The 18,717-nt window shown below is 36.9% G+C and overlaps 4 protein-coding genes across 5 annotated transcripts; 3 read left to right on the top strand and 1 right to left on the bottom strand.

Moving 5' to 3' along the window:
- Positions 1-153: 153 nt before the first annotated feature.
- Positions 154-1,271, top strand: LOC108823700 (pumilio homolog 18-like). The gene has a single exon (XM_056995254.1). It carries the CDS (start codon positions 154-156, stop codon positions 1,240-1,242), a length of 1,089 nt encoding a protein of 362 aa, XP_056851234.1. The 3' UTR covers positions 1,243-1,271.
- A 781-nt stretch (positions 1,272-2,052) lies between these two features.
- On the top strand, positions 2,053-3,117 carry LOC108823698 (pumilio homolog 18-like). Its single transcript, XM_018596965.2, has one exon. It carries the CDS (start codon positions 2,053-2,055, stop codon positions 3,115-3,117), a length of 1,065 nt encoding a protein of 354 aa, XP_018452467.1.
- Positions 3,118-9,357: 6,240 nt separating this feature from the next.
- LOC108834691 (uncharacterized) lies at positions 9,358-11,973 on the top strand. Its single transcript, XM_018608017.1, has one exon. It carries the CDS (start codon positions 9,358-9,360, stop codon positions 11,971-11,973), a length of 2,616 nt encoding a protein of 871 aa, XP_018463519.1.
- Positions 11,974-15,808: 3,835 nt separating this feature from the next.
- On the bottom strand, positions 15,809-17,555 carry LOC108834690 (DNA repair protein recA homolog 3, mitochondrial). 2 transcript variants are annotated; one of them, XM_056995538.1, is made up of 7 exons: positions 17,498-17,555; positions 17,166-17,383; positions 16,916-17,003; positions 16,647-16,828; positions 16,408-16,554; positions 16,197-16,331; positions 15,809-16,117 (listed from the first exon to the last, which is right to left on the bottom strand). In XM_056995538.1, exons 2-7 carry the CDS (start codon positions 17,334-17,336, stop codon positions 15,830-15,832), a joined length of 1,011 nt encoding a protein of 336 aa, XP_056851518.1. In that variant the 5' UTR covers positions 17,337-17,383; positions 17,498-17,555; the 3' UTR covers positions 15,809-15,829. The 2 variants fall into 2 exon arrangements, with proteins under 2 accessions (XP_056851518.1, XP_018463517.2); XM_018608015.2 differs by having other exon boundaries at positions 15,814-16,117; positions 16,656-16,828.
- Positions 17,556-18,717: the final 1,162 nt, after the last annotated feature.

Genomic DNA, 18,717 nt, shown 5'->3' with positions numbered 1-18,717 from the left:
AATAAGAAAAAATCAAGATATAATTGATAATTCACACCGAAAAAATACTCTGAAAAGTACTATAAATCCGAATCCATGCTCCACATATCTATCTCATCATTATTTTCACTCACAAGATTAGATATCATTCTGTAGAATCAAAGCATCTACAATATGGCAAACGCTGATCCCTTCTCAATATCTACACTACTCAGTTCTTTACAACATCTACGTTTCACCTCCGCAACACAACCCATGACGACTCCGGCCGTTCCTCCTCCTCCTCCACGTGGCATCCTCTTCACCATTCCTCAACCAAGATACGACCCTCAACCTCTAAACAACTCATTCCCCGGCGGATTCTTAACTCCTCACTACCTGGACTCTCGTTTGCAGTCGATGTTCAACCTCATGACTAACAGCAAAGAAGAATATAACATTGGTCCGTTCAAAGAAATGGTCTCAAGGTTGTCCAGAAGAGAGCTTCAAAAGATGGCGTATCTGCTGACGTCAGATCCCGACTACTTCTTGGAGATCGCAAGAAACAAGAACGGCTCTCACCGTCTACAGAGACTCCTCGGAAAATCAGACGACGCGGACAACTTATTCTTCGCAGCGATCTTGCGTCGCTTCCTCCACGTCATGACAGATAGGTACGCGTCCTACGTGGCACTTCGAGGGATGCAAGTTTTTGACGACAAGAAGAAAGAGTTGATGTATGACGCATACATTCTCCCCCACGCGCTTCAACTGGCCTGTGACAGACACGGCTACATCGCCCTCAAGGAGGTAATAACCGACTTGGACCATCCTTTCTACAGAAACCAGCTCTTGGACATAGTCGCTCTCAACGCTCTCTCCCTAAGCTACGATGCTTACGGGAACTATGTGGTCCAACACGTGCTTACACTGAATGACTTGCGTTGCACGTTAAACATTGCGGTTAGTCTCGTTGGCCATTGCGTTGAGCTCTCGTTCGACAAGTTTGGAAGCTACATCGTGGAGAAGCTTTTGGAGACGGAGGAGTCTATGGTTCTTGTGGTGGTGGAAGAGCTTTTGAAGTGCGGAGGAGATAGGTTGCTGAGGCTGGCGAGGAATGAGTTTGGGAGTTTCGTGGTGGTCAAGGCACTGAGAGTCACGCAGAAGATGAATAGGGTTGATCTGTTTAGGGGTTTGGTGCAGAAACTGATGCCTTTCCGCCATCTCTTGCGTATGCCTCGTGGGAGCAATACTATAGCAGCAATCATTGAGTCGGTTTGTTAGTTCTCTGTCTCAAACTAGTTAATTATGTTTTAGGGTTTAGATTTGGTTCATGTTACTACGATGCATGCTTAAAAGTTTACGCTTTTATGGTTGGCTAGTGAGGTTCGTCACGAGTGATGTAACCTGTTCAAATGGTTGCTTGCTTGCTGAAATCTATGGTTTGACCACAACAAGTTGTCAGTTAATCTTGTTCTTGTTTAACTATCCAATTTTGATTCAGTTATTCAACTGAATGCTTTATATAAACGTACAAGAGCTGTTGAGTCACACAGAACAGAACTTGCACTGTTCAAAAGTTGTGAAAACACAGAGAAGAAGCTAAACAGAGGTTAATAGCATCTAGTATTCTCTCGTTTATGTTATAAAAACATGATTGAAAGCTGAAGCACCTCACAACAGTTTCCATAAGGACGCTTTGCCTTCTGTCGTCTACATGTCATCTGTAAATTCAAAACATGAATTAACAATTTAAATTGCCATTTTCACTACATATAACATATTTTCCAGTGGCCTTAATTAGTCTATGGAAAAGAGTCAAAAGACCCAGCTAACAAAATCATGAATTAACATTTGGCGCCACTTACAGCATGACAATATTTATAAGAAATCTGAATGAAGTGGACTAAATTTATTTCAATTAACAAATCCAGAGAACTCTATAAGATAACAATAAAACAAAAAAAAAATTTAAAAGGTGTACTCGACGTCGCCAATCGCCATGCATATATATTTTTACTTTCCTATATATATATATAGACATTATCACTCCACAGATCTTTTAACAATCACTTAGAATTAACGAATACAATAATGGCAAAAGGCGACGATTCCTTCTCCACGTCCATCAAACAAGAGAACACGACGGTTCCTCCTCCTCCTCCTCCTCCACGTGAAACTCCCACCGCCACTCCTCCACCAAGAGAAGCCGATCTTGCTGACGACAAAGCCCAATCTTTACTCAACTCACTTCGCTCCACCTCCTTAGCTCCTCAAGAAACCGAGACGTGTATGCGATCCCTGACCAACCTCATGACTAGCAGCAAAGACGAAGACGAGGCTCTGTTTCAAGAAGTGATCTCAAAGCTAAACGGAATCGAGCTTCAGAGGATGGCCGCGTTGCTGACGTCAGAATCCGATGATCGCTACTTCTTGGAGACGGCAAGAAACAAGAACGGCTCCAACCGCCTACAGAAACTCCTCGGAAAATCAGACGACGCCGACATCTTCTTCGCCGCCGCTATCTTGCGCAACTTCTTCCACGTCATGACGGACGAGCACGCGTCCCACGTCGCCGTTCAAGGGATGCGAGTGTTCGGCGTCGAGAAGAGATTTGCAATGCGCGACCAGATTCTCAACCACGCGGTTCTCCTGGCGTGTGACCAATACGGCAGCGTCGCGCTCAGTGCAATCATAAGGGACGTGGCGTTTCTCTACTGCAGTACCGCCCTCTTTGATGTTGTTGCGTCCGAAGCTCCTTTGCTAAGCTACAATGCTTATGGGAGCATTGTGGTCCAACACGTGCTTAAACACTGTGGCTTGCATAGCACGCGTAACATTGGGGTTAGCCTCCGTGGCAATTACGTTGAGCTCTCGTTTACGGAGGGTGGAAGATACATCGTGGAGAAGCTTTTGGAGAGGGATGAAGAGACAGAGGCTTTGGTGGCGGCAGAGCTTTTGGAGTGCCAAGGAGACGAGTTGGTGAGGCTGGCGACGAGTGAGTACGGACATTTCGTGGTGGAAAAGGCACTGAAAGTCACGCGGGTGGATTTGTTTAGAGGTTTGGTGAACAAGCTCAAGCCTTCTCTCCCTCTGTTGCGTAGCTCTCATCACGCCACCACCATTGCAGAAATCTTGGAGTCCTTTGTTACAAACTAGTAAATGCCATGGTTCCTATTACACTATGATATATGCTGAAAGTTGTCAGATTTTATGGTTGCTTGTTTAGTTATCTCTTGCTCATGATGGTAACAAAGAGAGATTGACACTTTGACAGTATCTAGAATTGTCTCTTAATTCTATGTTTAGAGGAATAGTTTTGAAAGCTGAAGCATTCGCAATAGTTTTCATAAGTACTCTCTCTTTCTCAGCCTCTACACTAATTTCACATTGGTAATATAAATAATTTTGAGTTACAACCATTAACATATATTAAAAATTCTAGATTTATTTATGCGAAATCTAAACATTAGACTATTTTTATATTCACAAATACCATTTTCAATTAAACATAATCAAGAAAGAATTATTCTCTATATATTTACTACTATAAATATATAAGGAAATAATCTGAAAACTTTATACTTAAATCTTTGACCAAGAAAAATACTTATTTTGTTTATGTTTGTGTCACTATATATAGTTTTACTTTGATCAAAGAGAAACTTATAAAACAGACATAAAATATCATAACAATGGGTTTCACCATGAAAACCTTGGTCATATTTGTTATCACTGTAATTTACATCATATCTTTTGTGTCTTGTCGTCCAACAACTACTAATACTCTAGGTTGATCTTCTTATATCCACTCTTTAGTTATGGAGATTATTGATTATGTTTCTCTTTAATTGATTTTGTATTGTATCTAGGTTTTGGAATAAATGTGTATGCAAATCCTAATCTGAACTCTTTTTCTCTCTAGTTTCTCTCTAACCTCTCTCAAGAAAAGCACTCTCCGTGGTTATCGATTCCGGCCGATGGGTGGGCTCCCACAGCCACCATCGGTCCGGCCCCAGTTTTTTTTTTCTGTCTGTTTACTATCGTATCGGCTCGGGTTTATCCCGTTTTGACTTCGGCGGTGTTCTATCCGATTGAAGCCGTCCGGCTTTGACTCTGGCGCCGTTGACTCTTTTCTGGTGATGGCGGCCGGCTTAAGGTTTTGTTTTAACAGTGGTGGTGACGGAAACGGATGCGTTGCAGATGCATGCCGTGGTAGCAGTCCGGTGAAGCGCTGTATCGTTTGCGGCGGTTTTATCCGGGAGTTCAGTCACCGATGCAGCCCCATACCTTCAATACAGTCGTTGGAAGTGGGTTTCATCGGCAAAGATGGCGGAGACGAAGTTTCTCCGATTTGGTTTGATGCGAAGACGAAGGAGCGGCGACCGGAAGCTTTCTCCGGCGTTTGGACCCCGGTTTGATGCAAAGAAGACGCGTGTCCAGCGCAAAGATCAGAGTGGGACACGTGGGTGGTCACGCGCAAGCTTCAGACGTGTGGTTATAGGTCGCACCGTTTGGGTTTTTAGTTTGGGTTTAGCCCATGTTTCTCTTGCCCTTTATGTCGGGCTTTGATTAGTTTGTATTGGGCCGTCTTGGCCTTTTGTCTTTTTAAGTTTGGGCTGGGTCTATTAGACCTTGACCTTAATAAATTTAATAGACGGAAAAAAAGGTTTTGGAATAAATCGCGCTATGGTTGACTGTTATCTAGGAGTAGCATGTCAAAATGGCGGAGGGGACAAAGAATGCGATAAATATTGTCACGATAACCACCGTCGTAATTACCAATATGGCAAGTGTCAATCATATTATGGATGTTGTTGTCATTGGGTCCTAGATAATATGAGCCGAAGATAAGATATAATGAAATATTTATGTTTATATAAAATTACCATTTTATAATATTTCGAAGATGGAAAAATAAATATTTTAGAACTAGCAATTAAAAACTCTATGAATAGAGAAATTCTATCAATATAGAAAACATGATTTAAACATCAAAATAAAGTAAAATTTTAGAACTAGCAATTAAAAACTCTATGAATAGAGAAATTCTAAATTTAAAACATTAAAGTAAAACTGTTTAAATTTTAAATTTAAACTTATTCATAATCAAACATCAAATGCAATCCTAAGAATATAAAAAGCTCATATGTGACTAAACCAAAAAAATATATAAGAAATTTTGTATTTGAGTTAACTATTCATGTAATGGATAGTTATTTATGAATTAATTGAATCTTTGAGTATTTAAAGTATTTATTCGGTATTGGTTTCAGATTTGATATTTTTGTTGTTGAAATTTGTGAAATTTCTGGGTTATCTAGTTGAATTCATGTTTGGTCCAGATAAAATCCAAACCCAAACCCAAAAAAAAAAAAAAAAAAAAAGAAAAGAAGATACGCTCCCTGCTCCCTGAACGGCGACAGTACGGACAAACTGTACGGCTCCGCCATGACGACTCCATTGCGCCTGATTCCAACAGATCCGGGATGCTCTTGTGCTTCTGAGTCTTCCTAACCATCCCTTGTTACTTGTTTCTAAAGCGTTTGGAAGAGATCTGTGAATGCTCTCTGCAAAAAACCTAGTCAACTCTGCTCTTGCAACATCTTTCCCCTTAAGACAGCAGAAGAACGTCTTCCCTCTGATGTTTCCTTTCGAAGATATGCCTCTAACTACAAACCTCTGCTCAGCACTCTGACACTCTTCTCCTTATCTAGGTCCAAGCTCCTAGAAAGGAACTCTTGGGGGTGTTTAAGTTTCTTTGGTTTTCTTTCTCTTCTTACAGCTAGGAACAAGCTCAGTTACCTGCCTACTCTTTCATCACCATCACCAACATCCCGTTTTCCACAACAATGGCAGAAAATCAAGTCACAAATCTCCATGGAAACTCTTCTCGGGCTCAAACAGAGGAGGATGACGACCTGGTCATCTTGCCACACGTTGACAACTCTGAACTGATAGCTCAGTTTAAACTCAGTCTGGTTGGGAGGATTTTCAATACCGAACGCAGCGTCGAGGCTCTAATAGCTATCCTTCCACGACCTAATATATGGGATGTAGAAGGGAGAGTTAGAGGTCTGGATTTAGGAAACCAAAGATTCCAGTTTGACTTTGAGTCAGAGAGAGACCTTGTCAAAGTCCTGAACAAGAGACCATGCCACTTCAACAAATGGGCTTTCTCCTTAGAGCGCTGGATCCCTCATGTCGGAGACACCTTTCCCAACACTATGACGTTTTGGGTCAGCTTCATCGGTATCCCAACACACTTTTGGATGGACCCTGTCTTTGAATCTTTAGGAGGAAGGCTTGGGACAGTGGGGCCAATTGATGCTAAAGCTGCAAAAGTCCAAGTTGAAATAAACATGGACAGACCTTTGAAGTTTGCTCTACGGGCTCAAGTCCCCTCAGGTGAGATTGTCCCGGTTAAAGTTGTGTACTCTAATCTCCATCGCTATTGCAGACACTGCCGTTACGTCTCTCATGAGATTGACTCGTGCCCTCAACTCTCTGAAGCTGAAAGAAAAGAGAAAAGCTCAAGAATAGAAGAAGACAAGGATATATCTCTTTCAAACAGATTTGAAGATCCTAAAAATGGAGTTAACTCAAAGCGCTCCTTACCTCAATCTTCAAAGGATAGACAAGGTGGGGAGGACACTCATAGGGACACCCGGGATAGCGTTTGGAAACGCATTGACTCCCGGTATGATCCACGAGTTGCTTCTCGCCCATCTTCTCGCTATGATCACCGTGTTGAGCACATGCCTAGTGATCGAGATAGGGCTCCTGCTCAGAAAGAGTCATATAACAAACGAAGATATGCTGAATCTTTTGTCTCAAGTAAGCAAAGAGAAGCATCAAGAAGAGACAGAGAGAAAGGAAGGAGCAATGACGCACCTCCGATCCGTAAGGAAACTCGAGACCCGTCTAAAGAGACAGCTCGCAGCCCAGTGGGTGTTGCAGTTGTTCCCCAGAGATCAGTGTCAAACCTCTCAGCCGTTGCAGCAAAACAAGACACGGTTTCTCCACAGCATGTAAGGGAGAGACCTTTCAGATTAAATCTTCAACAGCGAGCCTCCTCTGACCTGAAACTCAAAGGAAAAATCTCAGAAATAAATGATGCTTCAGATGAAGGAAGCTCTGCTAGGAAAAGTTTAAACTTTAAAACTTCTTCAGACTCACCATCGATCACTCTCCCTACAGCTTTGTTTCAAGCCCCTTTGCTCAAAGATAATCCAAAAACCTGGTATGAGATGACTCTAGAAGATGAGGAAACTATGGCGGATGAAGCAGGAACATCTCATGATCCTCCGCTGTTTTTAAATGATTTAGAGAATGCTGGATTACCACTTACAGAGAGAATTCTTGAAGAAGAGGACTGGTTGGATGATGGCAATGATTTTGGAGATGCAGATGGGAATGATTTTGGGGAGGAAGATGCGGCTCTGATGGATGTTGATGACCTACTTGGCGAAGAGCTACAGAGCGTGGAAAAAATTCAACCAACGACTGATGCTCCGGGAATGGATCTCTCAGACACGGTGGCTGTTTTGAAAACCTCTGGGGAGTCTGGATCAGGGAAACCTGCTACCTCCACAACTGATACACGTTTAAGGACTCCCAGGAAGGCGATTGCATCTCCTTCCAACCGTAGTTTGGCTTCATCGGGAAAAAGTAAGAAAGCTTCGCGAAGTCCGGCGCTTGGAGTCTCTCTGAGACAGCGTCATCTTTCTGCAGGATTTGGATCTCCTAAGCCCATAGTTGCTGGACATGGGCTGAGTGTTTCAACATCAGAGATTTTGGGCCCAGTTTCGCCATTAGGAAAAAAAATAAACCGAGGAGCAGCATCAATCAAAACCAACAACTCTAAAGTGGCTAGCGGGAAGCCACCAAAAGCCCCGTAATGAATACGGTTGCTTGGAACTGTCAAGGAGCCGGAGCTCTTTTGACAAAGGAACACCTTCATGAACTATATCACTGTTTTTTCCCTAGGTTTTTATTTTTATCGGAGACAAAAAACAATCGGTCTTTTTTGCAAGATGTGCAAGTTTCTTTTGGTTATGATCGCGTCTACACCGTTGATCCATGTGGTCGGAGTGGTGGATTAGCGCTTTTTTATATGGAAGACCCAGCTGTTTCTATATTATATTCAGATGAACACATGATTGATATCGAATCTACTTTTGAGGGACACATTATCTATATGACCTTTGTATATGGTGATCCGGTTATTAAAAATCGTGATTTAGTTTGGGAACGACTAACACGAATGAGTTTAAACCGGAGCCACGCTTGGTTTATGATTGGAGACTTCAATGAGATTACAGGTAATCATGAAAAGAGAGGAGGAAGAAGGAGACCGGAAAATTCTTTCCTCCCATTCCGTACCATGTTAGATAATTGTGGAATGCTGGATTTTCCATACAAAGGGAATTCGTTCTCGTGGGTGGGAAAAAGACGCTCTGGCAAGGTTAAATGCAAGTTAGATAGAGCAGTTGCAAATGAAGAATGGCACTCGCTTTTCCCGGCTACAAGTGTGGAGTTTTTACAGTTATGGGGCTCGGACCACCGACCGGTGTTAGCACGCATACAATCTGTCTACAGAAGATCAAAGAAAAGTTTTAGATTTGATAAAAGATGTTTGGGGAAACCTGGATTTAAAGAGGCTATTGTTTCAGGTTGGGGCCCTTTCAGTGAAGCTCATGATATGGACTTTCACCATAAGGTGGTCTCATGCCGACGAAACATAATTTCTTGGAAAAAAAATAATCCGACCAATTCAGCAAGACTTATTAAAGAACTGAAAAATAAAATTGATTTAGCCCAGGAAGATGATAATTCTACCCTTGAAGAATTGGAAGACCTGAGACGTCAACTTATCAATGCTTTTAGAGAAGAGGACCAATTTTGGGAACAAAAGAGCAGAACACAATGGCGTCGAGCAGGCGATAGAAACACGAAATTCCACCACGCGATCACAAAACAGAGGCGAGCACGAAATCGAATAATTTGTATCAAGAACAAAGAGGGCAGGATGGTTGAGAGTGATCTTGGAATAGAAAAGGTGGCTGTTGACTATTTCCAAGAACTCTTTTCAACATCTATACCAACAGACATGGAAGCCTCACTGCAATATATAAAAAATAAAGTCTCAGCATCCACAAACGAGATTCTTACAGCAGAACCGACAGAGGAAGAAATAAAAAAGCTTTATTCGATATCAATCCTGATAAAGCTCCTGGTCCGGACGGCATGACGAGTAGAATTTTTCAGAGATTTTGGCAGGTCATGCAAAAAGATATCATCCGACTAGTACAAGATTTCTTTATTGATGGAAACTTTGATCCGAGGCTAAATCAAACTAATATTTGCTTGATCCCGAAGAAACAGAAACCGAGGGAGATGACGGAGTTCCGGCCTATTAGTCTTTGTAACGTCAGCTATAAGATTATTTCAAAATTGCTATCCAAACGGCTAAAGAGAGTTCTTCCTGATCTTATTTCGGAGACTCAATCTGCGTTTGTGTCACGGCGGTTAATCACTGACAATATTTTACTAGCGCAGGAGAATTTCCATGCCCTTCGGACAAACACTTGTGCTAGAGAAAATTTCATGGCTATCAAGACGGATATGAGTAAAGCGTATGACAGGGTAGAATGGAGTTTTATTCGATCCCTGCTGCTGCGTTTGGGTTTTGCGGAAAAATTGGTCGACCTTTTGATGTTTTGTATCACATCGGTCTCCTATCAAGTGATAATTAATGGAGAACCAAGGGGTAAAATTACACCCACGAGAGGACTGAGACAGGGTGATCCTTTGTCCCCTTTTCTTTTTATTATGTGCACTGAAGCTCTGATCTCCCTTCTTAAAGGAGCGGAGGAAGAGAAGCGCATCTTGGGATTACGAGTTGCCCGAGCCAGTCCCCGGGTCTCACACCTTCTCTTTGCGGATGATAGCCTTTTCTTTTGTAAAGCAGAAGTGAGTCAGTGTAAGGAAATTCTAGGTATTCTAGACACATATGGAAAAGCCTCGGGACAACAACTCAATGCAGCAAAGTCCTCTATTATCTTTGGGAATAAGATTGACCATAGCGTTAAACAAAATTTAAAAGGAGTTATGGGGATCACTACTGAAGGAGGCATGGGAAAATATCTTGGACTTCCGGAGCAAATGTGTGGATCTAAGATGAAAGTTTTCTCTTACGTACAAGATCGCCTCAATGGATGTGTTAACTCGTGGTCGGCCAGATTACTCTCGAAAGGAGGAAAAGAAGTCCAAATTAAATCCGTGGCGCAAGCTGTGCCGACATACAGTATGTCGTGCTACTTGCTTCCACAAGGCATTATTGACAAATTAGAGAGCGCAGTCTCAAACTTTTGGTGGAGTTCGAGCCAAAACAACCGAGGATTACACTGGATTGCATGGGACAAGATTTGTGTTCCACACGATCAAGGTGGACTCGGCTTCTTAGATTTACATGCCTTTAATATTGCATTGTTAGCAAAACAACTATGGAGATTGATACAGTTTCCTAATTCCCTCCTTGCCCGAGTTTTAAGAGGACGATACTATAACCGATCAAGCCCTTTGGAAGACCGCAAGGTATACTCACCATCTTATGGATGGCGTAGTATTATGGCAGCAAAACCGCTACTAAAAGCGGGTCTCCGAAAGACTATTGGGGCAGGATTAAACACTTTTGTTTGGACGGAGCCTTGGATTCCAGATATTGACGCTCGACCTCCGAGACCGTCTGGTCGAGTTACATATAGACACCCAAAACTACTTGTTCACTCCTTCATTAGGCGAGATACAAGGGATTGGGATACTAATCTTTTACTGGAACATTTCCACCCGGAAGACATTCCACTTATACTTAAACTAAGGCCAAGCAACACATGGTCTATGGATGGTTACGCATGGAATTATACAAAGTCGGGCACTTATACGGTAAAATCAGGATATAATCGACTACAGGAGATTAAGGCGTGTGATGCTGAAGCCCAGACTCTACAACCAAGTATCACTGGTTTACAGAGCCATGTGTGGAAAATCAACGCTCCCGGAAAGATGAAACATTTTATGTGGCAAGCTTTGACGGGATGCATTGCCACGACCGAAAGACTCGCTTATAGACACTTGGGCACCGATAGGAGCTGTCCTAGATGCGGTGATCCTGAGGAAACCATTAACCATCTTCTTTTTGAATGCCCACCTGCCATCCAGGTGTGGGCTTTATCGGACTATCCGTCCCTTCCGGGTTACTTCCCGAGTACCTCTGTTTATCAAAACATGAACTTCCTCTTCTGGAAGAAGAAAAACGTGGCCTATATGGAACCACTTATTGAGACCTTCCCATGGATCTTATGGTACATTTGGAAGGCACGGAATGATAAAGTTTTCAATGGAAAAGAAGTATCACCAGTTGACACTCTTCGGCTAGCTTCCATCGAAGCTGAATGCTGGAGAGCAGCAAACCTACCTCAGGAGGGAGAGGAAGAAGAAGCACAATCTGCTCACTTACTTAGCTCGCATATCCATGTAGACCTCCAACGCCCGACCTGCCAAGTCGATGCGTCATGGATCGATAATGGCACGGTCAGTGGATTAGGGTGGTTCTATAAGGATCATATGGGAGTAGAGAGATTTGGACTACAAGGATGCCGTAAGAGCCTATCTTCTCTCCATGCAGAGATGGAAGGGCTTATATGGGCGATGTCTTGTTTAAGAGAGTTTTCCTGCGACGTGATTCATATGGAGACGGACTGCTCCGATCTCGTGGACATGATTGCTAACCCAACCGACTGGCCGGCTTTCAATTCTGAGCTAGTCTCCTTCCGGCTCATACGAGCTAGGTTTTCGGATTTCAGTATTTCTCACATACCCAGGAGCAGAAACACGCGTGCAGATTCCCTTGCCAAAGAGGCGAGATGTAGTGGTGTTCTATTTACCCACATAGATCAGACCCAGCCGGACAGAGCGTTTCTTCGGAACCACTCAAGACCGACTACCACTTGATCTTAGAAGATGGGCGTTGACAAAAAAAAAAAAAAAAAAATATAGGTTTGATTCAGATTAATTTGTTTTGGATCCATGTGGTTCAAATTTTTGGTTTTTGTTTGTTGTCCACGCCTAAGCTTCCACGCAATAACCAGAGGAATGAGATGTCCAAAGCTAAACCAACCAAACATGAGCAACAGAATAATCTAAAAACCAAACTCTACCAGATAATAAAATTTTGATATTTATATCTTATATGTATATCTCGCTACTCTATAAATGATTTATCAGATTTTGATGTTACAATCATTTTCACAGTTTTGTAAATTTTTATATCAACTATTAATATAAATAATTTTGAGTTACAACCATTAACATCTATTTAAAATTCTAGTGTTTGAAACAAATGCAGAGAATCTCTATAATATTATTTGAGAAGTCAGTTTCTTAGGTGTCACGCTCACGTTAATTCTCACGGTGGTTGATTACATTGATACCCTTAATGAATCAAAAATATAATATTTAAATACTATAATTGATTTTTATTTAAATTCCTTTTGTAAAATTTCCCAAATAACATATATAATAAAAAAGGAAATATTTATAAGGCTATAAAGTGAATTTAAAAACGAAAATATATGTATAAATAATATAATTTCATTAAAAAGGAAAGTTCAAAAAATAGTAATATTGCATTAAAAATATTTTTTAAATAACATAAAATATACTAATAAAATACTTTCTTTATATTTTTTAAAGTAACAGAAATAATTTTTATATATCTATCTATTTTTAGATGATTACATAAAATAATTAAGTAACATAAACTGATATATTGACTATAGTACAATATTATTCGCAACTGTTAGCGTCTGATTAAAATAATATAATATTATCTATTCCTTTATATTTAAGTCGAACAAGTTAGCTTCCTTCCATACCCTCGCCTTCGAAGTTCTGGGATAAATTGGTTAACTGCTATCAAAATAACACCTCGTGGACGGATTGTTGCTGGAGAAGAACCACCTTTGCAAGAAGAAGATGCAATCAATGAAGTTGAGGTACCTGATCAACAAACTGATGAAATTCTTTTGATCGACCCGGATAACCGTCAATATGAAGATCTTCCCGAAGATGTGACGGATGAAGCACGTGAAGATGAGTTCAATAGAAGCGATGATGATTATTGTAGTGATGTTGATGAGAACTCAAACGATTCTTCATGATGTAAAATATGTAACAAATGTTGATTTTTATTAGAAGATCTTATTTTCATATGTGTATCAAATTCTATTTTATATAATATGCATTTAAAAAAAAATTGGAGTTTATGGTTTCAGTTGGAAAAAGAAGTTGAATGTGTAGAAGATATGAAAGTATAGATATGTAAGTTTGGGGTTTAGGGATTTTGATTTTCGGGGTTTCACATATTTCGTTGTAATTTCGTTGTAAAAAAAAACGCGGGCCTGGTAATTTCCTCGTAAAGTTTAGGTTCGTCGTAACTTCGTTGTAAACCATGAATCGGGGTTTAGGGATTTGATTTGTGGTTTCAAAGATTCGTTGTAAACACGTCGTAAACAAAAAAAGCGGGCCTGGTACATTCGTCGTAATTCCTGAAAGCACGTGTCCTCGTAAATTCGTCGTAAACTGAAACACGGGCCTGGTATATTCCTCGTAAACCCAAAAATGCGGGCCTGGTACTTTCGTCGTAAACCCAAAAACGCGGGCCTGGTATATTCAGGAAAAACGTGAGTATATTAAGTTGCATATATTCTTTCAAATTCAAACTGAAATATAATTATTTTTATTTTAGTTAATCATATCAAATTATTTTTATTTATCGTTTAATGTGCATGTATTTTCATATATTTATCAATGATCAATAGGAAGTTACATACATAAGTAACTGATATATTTTTGGAAGCTCATGAACACATATCAATATCTACAGTTATTAAAATATTTTATAAATTATAAATAATTTTATGCATTAGATTTATTGAATGGTAAACTGACATTTATTTAAATAATCTTAAAAATCTGGATTTATATTTTCTTTCGTATTTTGATTATGGTTATGTTAAATTACACAAACATAGATTAAAACATAAATTTTAAAAGCAAATTTAATATTAAGAGAACATATAATTTTAATAATGATAAAATATAATATATCTACCTTGTTAAAGTATATCGTGTTATTTTAATTTAAAATATTTTGTAATTATTTGATCAAAAGATGTTTACTGTTAAAATCTATTTTTCATTTTCTAATATCTCTTAAAAATAAACAATAAAAATGTGATTTTATTTGAGAAATTATACTATATAAGTAAAATATAATTTATAGATATTTTTGCTGTAATGGAAAGATATTATAGTCAAATAACTATATGAAAATAAATAAAATATTTCAATAATACTAATTATAAACTATTTTTGTCAATTAAACATACATTTTTATGTTACTTAATTATTTTATGTAATCATCTAAGAAAATAGATAGATGTATAAAATATTTCTATTATTTTGAAATTTAATTGTTTAAAATTATAAAATAAATATTATTTATTTTCTAATATCAAGATTATCTATGTAAAATTTTATTTTATTAAATCACATTATATACAAATATATATTTTCATATAAGAAAATATACATATAAATAAATTATTTTATTACTTCAAAAGTATATTTTATGTTATTTCTAATTGAATATTACTATTTTGTGAACTTTCCATTTTAATGAAATCATATTATATAGGCATATATTTTTGTTTTTAAATTTGCTTTTAAACTTTATAAATGTTTCCTTTTTATTATTTATGTTATTTGGAAATTTTTTTAAAATGAAACTAAATAAATTATATATTTAACTATAATAATTTTAATTCATTAAGGGTATCAGTGTAATCAACCATTGTGAGAGTTAACGTGAGCGCGACACATAATAAACTGACTTATTTTTATATGTTATACTTTTAAATTAATTTTTAGCATTTATTTTATAAATGTAAGTAAATATATGTTTTATTTTTAATTTTTCTAGAAATATAATTGGATATATTTTGTTTTATATTTTTGTTATAAATTTAATTTTTATATTTATATTTAAGTCATATTTATGTGTTTAAGGTCACATTTTTGTTTTTAATTGTATAATATTGTTTTAAATGATTAATAAGAGGTTTTAATCAATACTATTAAAACATGAACATTACCTATTGATATAAGTGTGGTCCAATTATTTTAATATAATTATTAAAACTTCTTATTAATCATTTAAAAAATATTATACAAATATAACTAAAAACACAGATAACAATTTTAAATTTAAAAAAAAAATATAAAACAAAAAAATATATCAATGTAAGTAATATAGGTTTTAGGGAACACATATAATTATTAATGTTTTAATAAATATTTTAGTTATTGTAAATATTGATATGTGTTCATGAGCTTCCAAAAAGTATTAGTTACTTATGTAAGTAACTTCCAATTGATTATCGTTTTACTTTCTAATATTTTATTTTAAAAATCAACATATAGTTTAATTTTTGTAATTTGGAATCAAATATTTAGTTTATTTTTACTTCATTCTAAGCACAATATATCTTAAGTTATACATAATCTTCCTCAAATATATTTACATATCTAAGATAACAACCAAAGTAAAAGCAAATAATAATAATTTTCATATATTTAAAATAAAAAATATTAGTTGAATTTAGAGAAATTGATTGATGCAATCCAATATACCAAAATGATAACTTATTTAAAATCATATGTCTGATTAAAATAATATAATATTATTAGTATAAATTATGCATACAAATTATAAATTAATTCAAAATTAAAATTAAAGAACAATCAACTATTGTAACATATTTATTTTATAAATATTTAGCTTGGTCATAAGCTCTTCTTGAACCGGCTCATTCAATCTCAGAAACTTCTTCAAAGCCTCTTTTCCATGGTAGTTCTTCCCGTTTAGATTGTAGAACGTTCCGTTTTTAGCAATGAACTTGTGCTTAATGCTCAGTTCAATTATCTCCGTGACCTTGCAGATCCCTTTCCCAAACTCGAGCTCAAACTGCGCTGTTCTAAACGGCGGTGCAAGTTTGTTCTTCACTATCTTTACAGCAACTTGACTTCCTATTGTCTGCACAAGTATACAAGTAGATGTAGTTTCTAGACAAAGCTTTAAACTCAAGATCTGTGAGCAAGTTTTGGATACTCACATCTTCGCCTTTCTTGACAAGTCCCACTCGCCTTATATTCAGACGCATAGAAGCATAAAACTTCAAGGCATTGCCACCACATGTTACTTCTGTTGGACCTCCAAATCCTCCGAATGTAGAAAGCTTTGCTCTCACCTGAGTAGAAAACAAGATACATTCTCATAAGAGGTACAATTTTATCTACAAATCTCAGCTACAGAAGTTCTATTACCTGGTTTATAAAGATGAGAAGAGTTTGCGATAACGATAAAGAGTGGCTCAGTTTACGCAAAGCTTGGCTCATCAATCTTGCTTGCATAGCCATATGAGCATCACCCATCTCGCCCTCAAGCTCTCCTTTAGGTACAAGAGCAGCCACCTGTCAGAAAAAAAAACACATGAAACCGTGAGGAGAGATCTATAGAGCTCGGACAAAGGCATTGATCCATTATTACATCTCATAAGAATCACCTTACTTACACTGTCAACAACAATAACATCAACCGAACCACTTCGGATTAAAGTGTCCACAAGACTAAGAGCCTGTTCGCCACAATCAGGCTGTGATAGAAGCAGGTTCTCTGTATTTACACCGATTGCCTTAGCAAGTGACGAGTCAAGAGCATGCTCAGCATCTACAAATACACATGTTCCTGTACACGCAAAGCAACATTCTTTAATCTTTAGAAAGCTCACACCTTCAACTCCCAATATGGTTCTGCAAAGAAACATGTACTAACCTCCTTGTTTTTGTGCTTCAGCAATAACATGAAGAGCAAGTGTTGTTTTCCCAGATGCTTCAGGACCATATATCTCCACAACACGTCCCTATATTGAGTGTACATAAGCATAACAATAAGAAGCAACCCAAACCTAAGAGACCAGTAATACAGGACCATCCAAAGGATACACAGACCAATCTATTTACCACTAAATAAACCAATCTAAATAACAAGAAGACATATTCTAGAGGAAAGAGTACTATCATACCTTGGGAAGGCCACCAACTCCTAATGCTAGATCAAGAGCAAAAGACCCGGTAGAGTAAACCGGGACATCTCTAGGAGAAACAGCACGACCGAGCCACATGATGGAGCCTTTGCCAAAAGAACTGGTAATCTGATCAAGTGCTTGCTGAAGAGCAATCTCCTTTTTCGACATACCTTCCTCAGACGATGCATTTCCATCTGACTTGGACTTCTTCTTAGCTTCAAAAAGAAAAAGAAAAAGAAAAAAAAAACAATGCCTTTTGACTGTAAGAACGACAATGAACTTCATCAAAACCAATTCAATAGACACAAAGGTAAAAGCTTTTAACTAACCTTTGGCAGCAAAACCTCGGAGCTGAAACGATGTGCCAACCACACCTCTAGTTACAATATCTCCAGAGATATTATATCAATATATCAGTTTATGTTACTTAATTATTTTATGTAATCATCTAAAAAATAGATAGATATATATAAATTATTTCTGTTACTTTGAAAAGTATAAAGAAATTATTTTATTAGTATATTTTATATTATTTTAAAAATATTTTTAATGCAATATTACTATTTGTGAACTTTCCTTTTTAATGAAATCATATTATTTATACATATATTTTCGTTTTTAAATTCCTTTTTTATTATATATGATATTTGGAAATTTTACAAAAGAAATTTGAATAAAAATCAATTATAGTATTTAATATTATATTTTTGATTCATTAAGGGTATCAATGTAATCAACCACCGTGAGAGTTAACGTGAGCGCGACACATAAGAAACTGACTTCTCAAATAATATTATAGAGATATTGATAGCAGTTCACGGTAACACAAATTCACCAACTATTAGTGTTAAATCCGATTTTAACTTACCATAGCATTACTGGGCTGAGTAAATTCAGAATTCGATTAGTCATATATTTATTTTAAATAATAAATTTAAATAAATCTTTCAGTACTAAACTACCACACTTGATTTTTAATTTCTATTGCCTTTGTTTATTTTTATAAAAATTAATTGATAAATAAATATAAGTATTTATAAAAAATATTTTTATATTATAAGTTCAATATTGTTTTCTATATTTTAAGAAATTTAAAACATCAATAGTATATAAAACATTTTAATCATGAAATATAAGTCTAATAATGATATATTTTCTTACAAACATTAAAATTTTATAAAATACCAATAAAATAAATATTTTTAGTTTCTTTGTTATTATCTTGTTTAGTACGTTAATCTTTTCGAATATTTATTTTTTGCTCATATTTTTGTTATTAAGGTAATAACTAATATATTTATTATCTTATATTTGACTTTTTATAATTAAATTATTTATTATATTCTTATATTCAATTTTCTATATCATAATTTAATCATGTATTATAATTGCTTCAAGCCATATCCTAATAAAACATGATCTATGTCATATTTTTCAGTAGTCATGTCATCATTTTTTTGTTTCAAATAATTGTGGTGATGACACCTAAAACATCACTTGATAAATAATGTATAGAAGATGATTATAAGGTTATTTCCGGAAATTAGTT

The sequence above is a fragment of the Raphanus sativus genome, chromosome 9 (assembly GCF_000801105.2).
Source record: "Raphanus sativus cultivar WK10039 chromosome 9, ASM80110v3, whole genome shotgun sequence".
In the NCBI taxonomy this organism is placed as follows: domain Eukaryota; kingdom Viridiplantae; phylum Streptophyta; class Magnoliopsida; order Brassicales; family Brassicaceae; genus Raphanus; species Raphanus sativus.
This window is presented reverse-complemented; position numbering and strand designations above follow the sequence as displayed.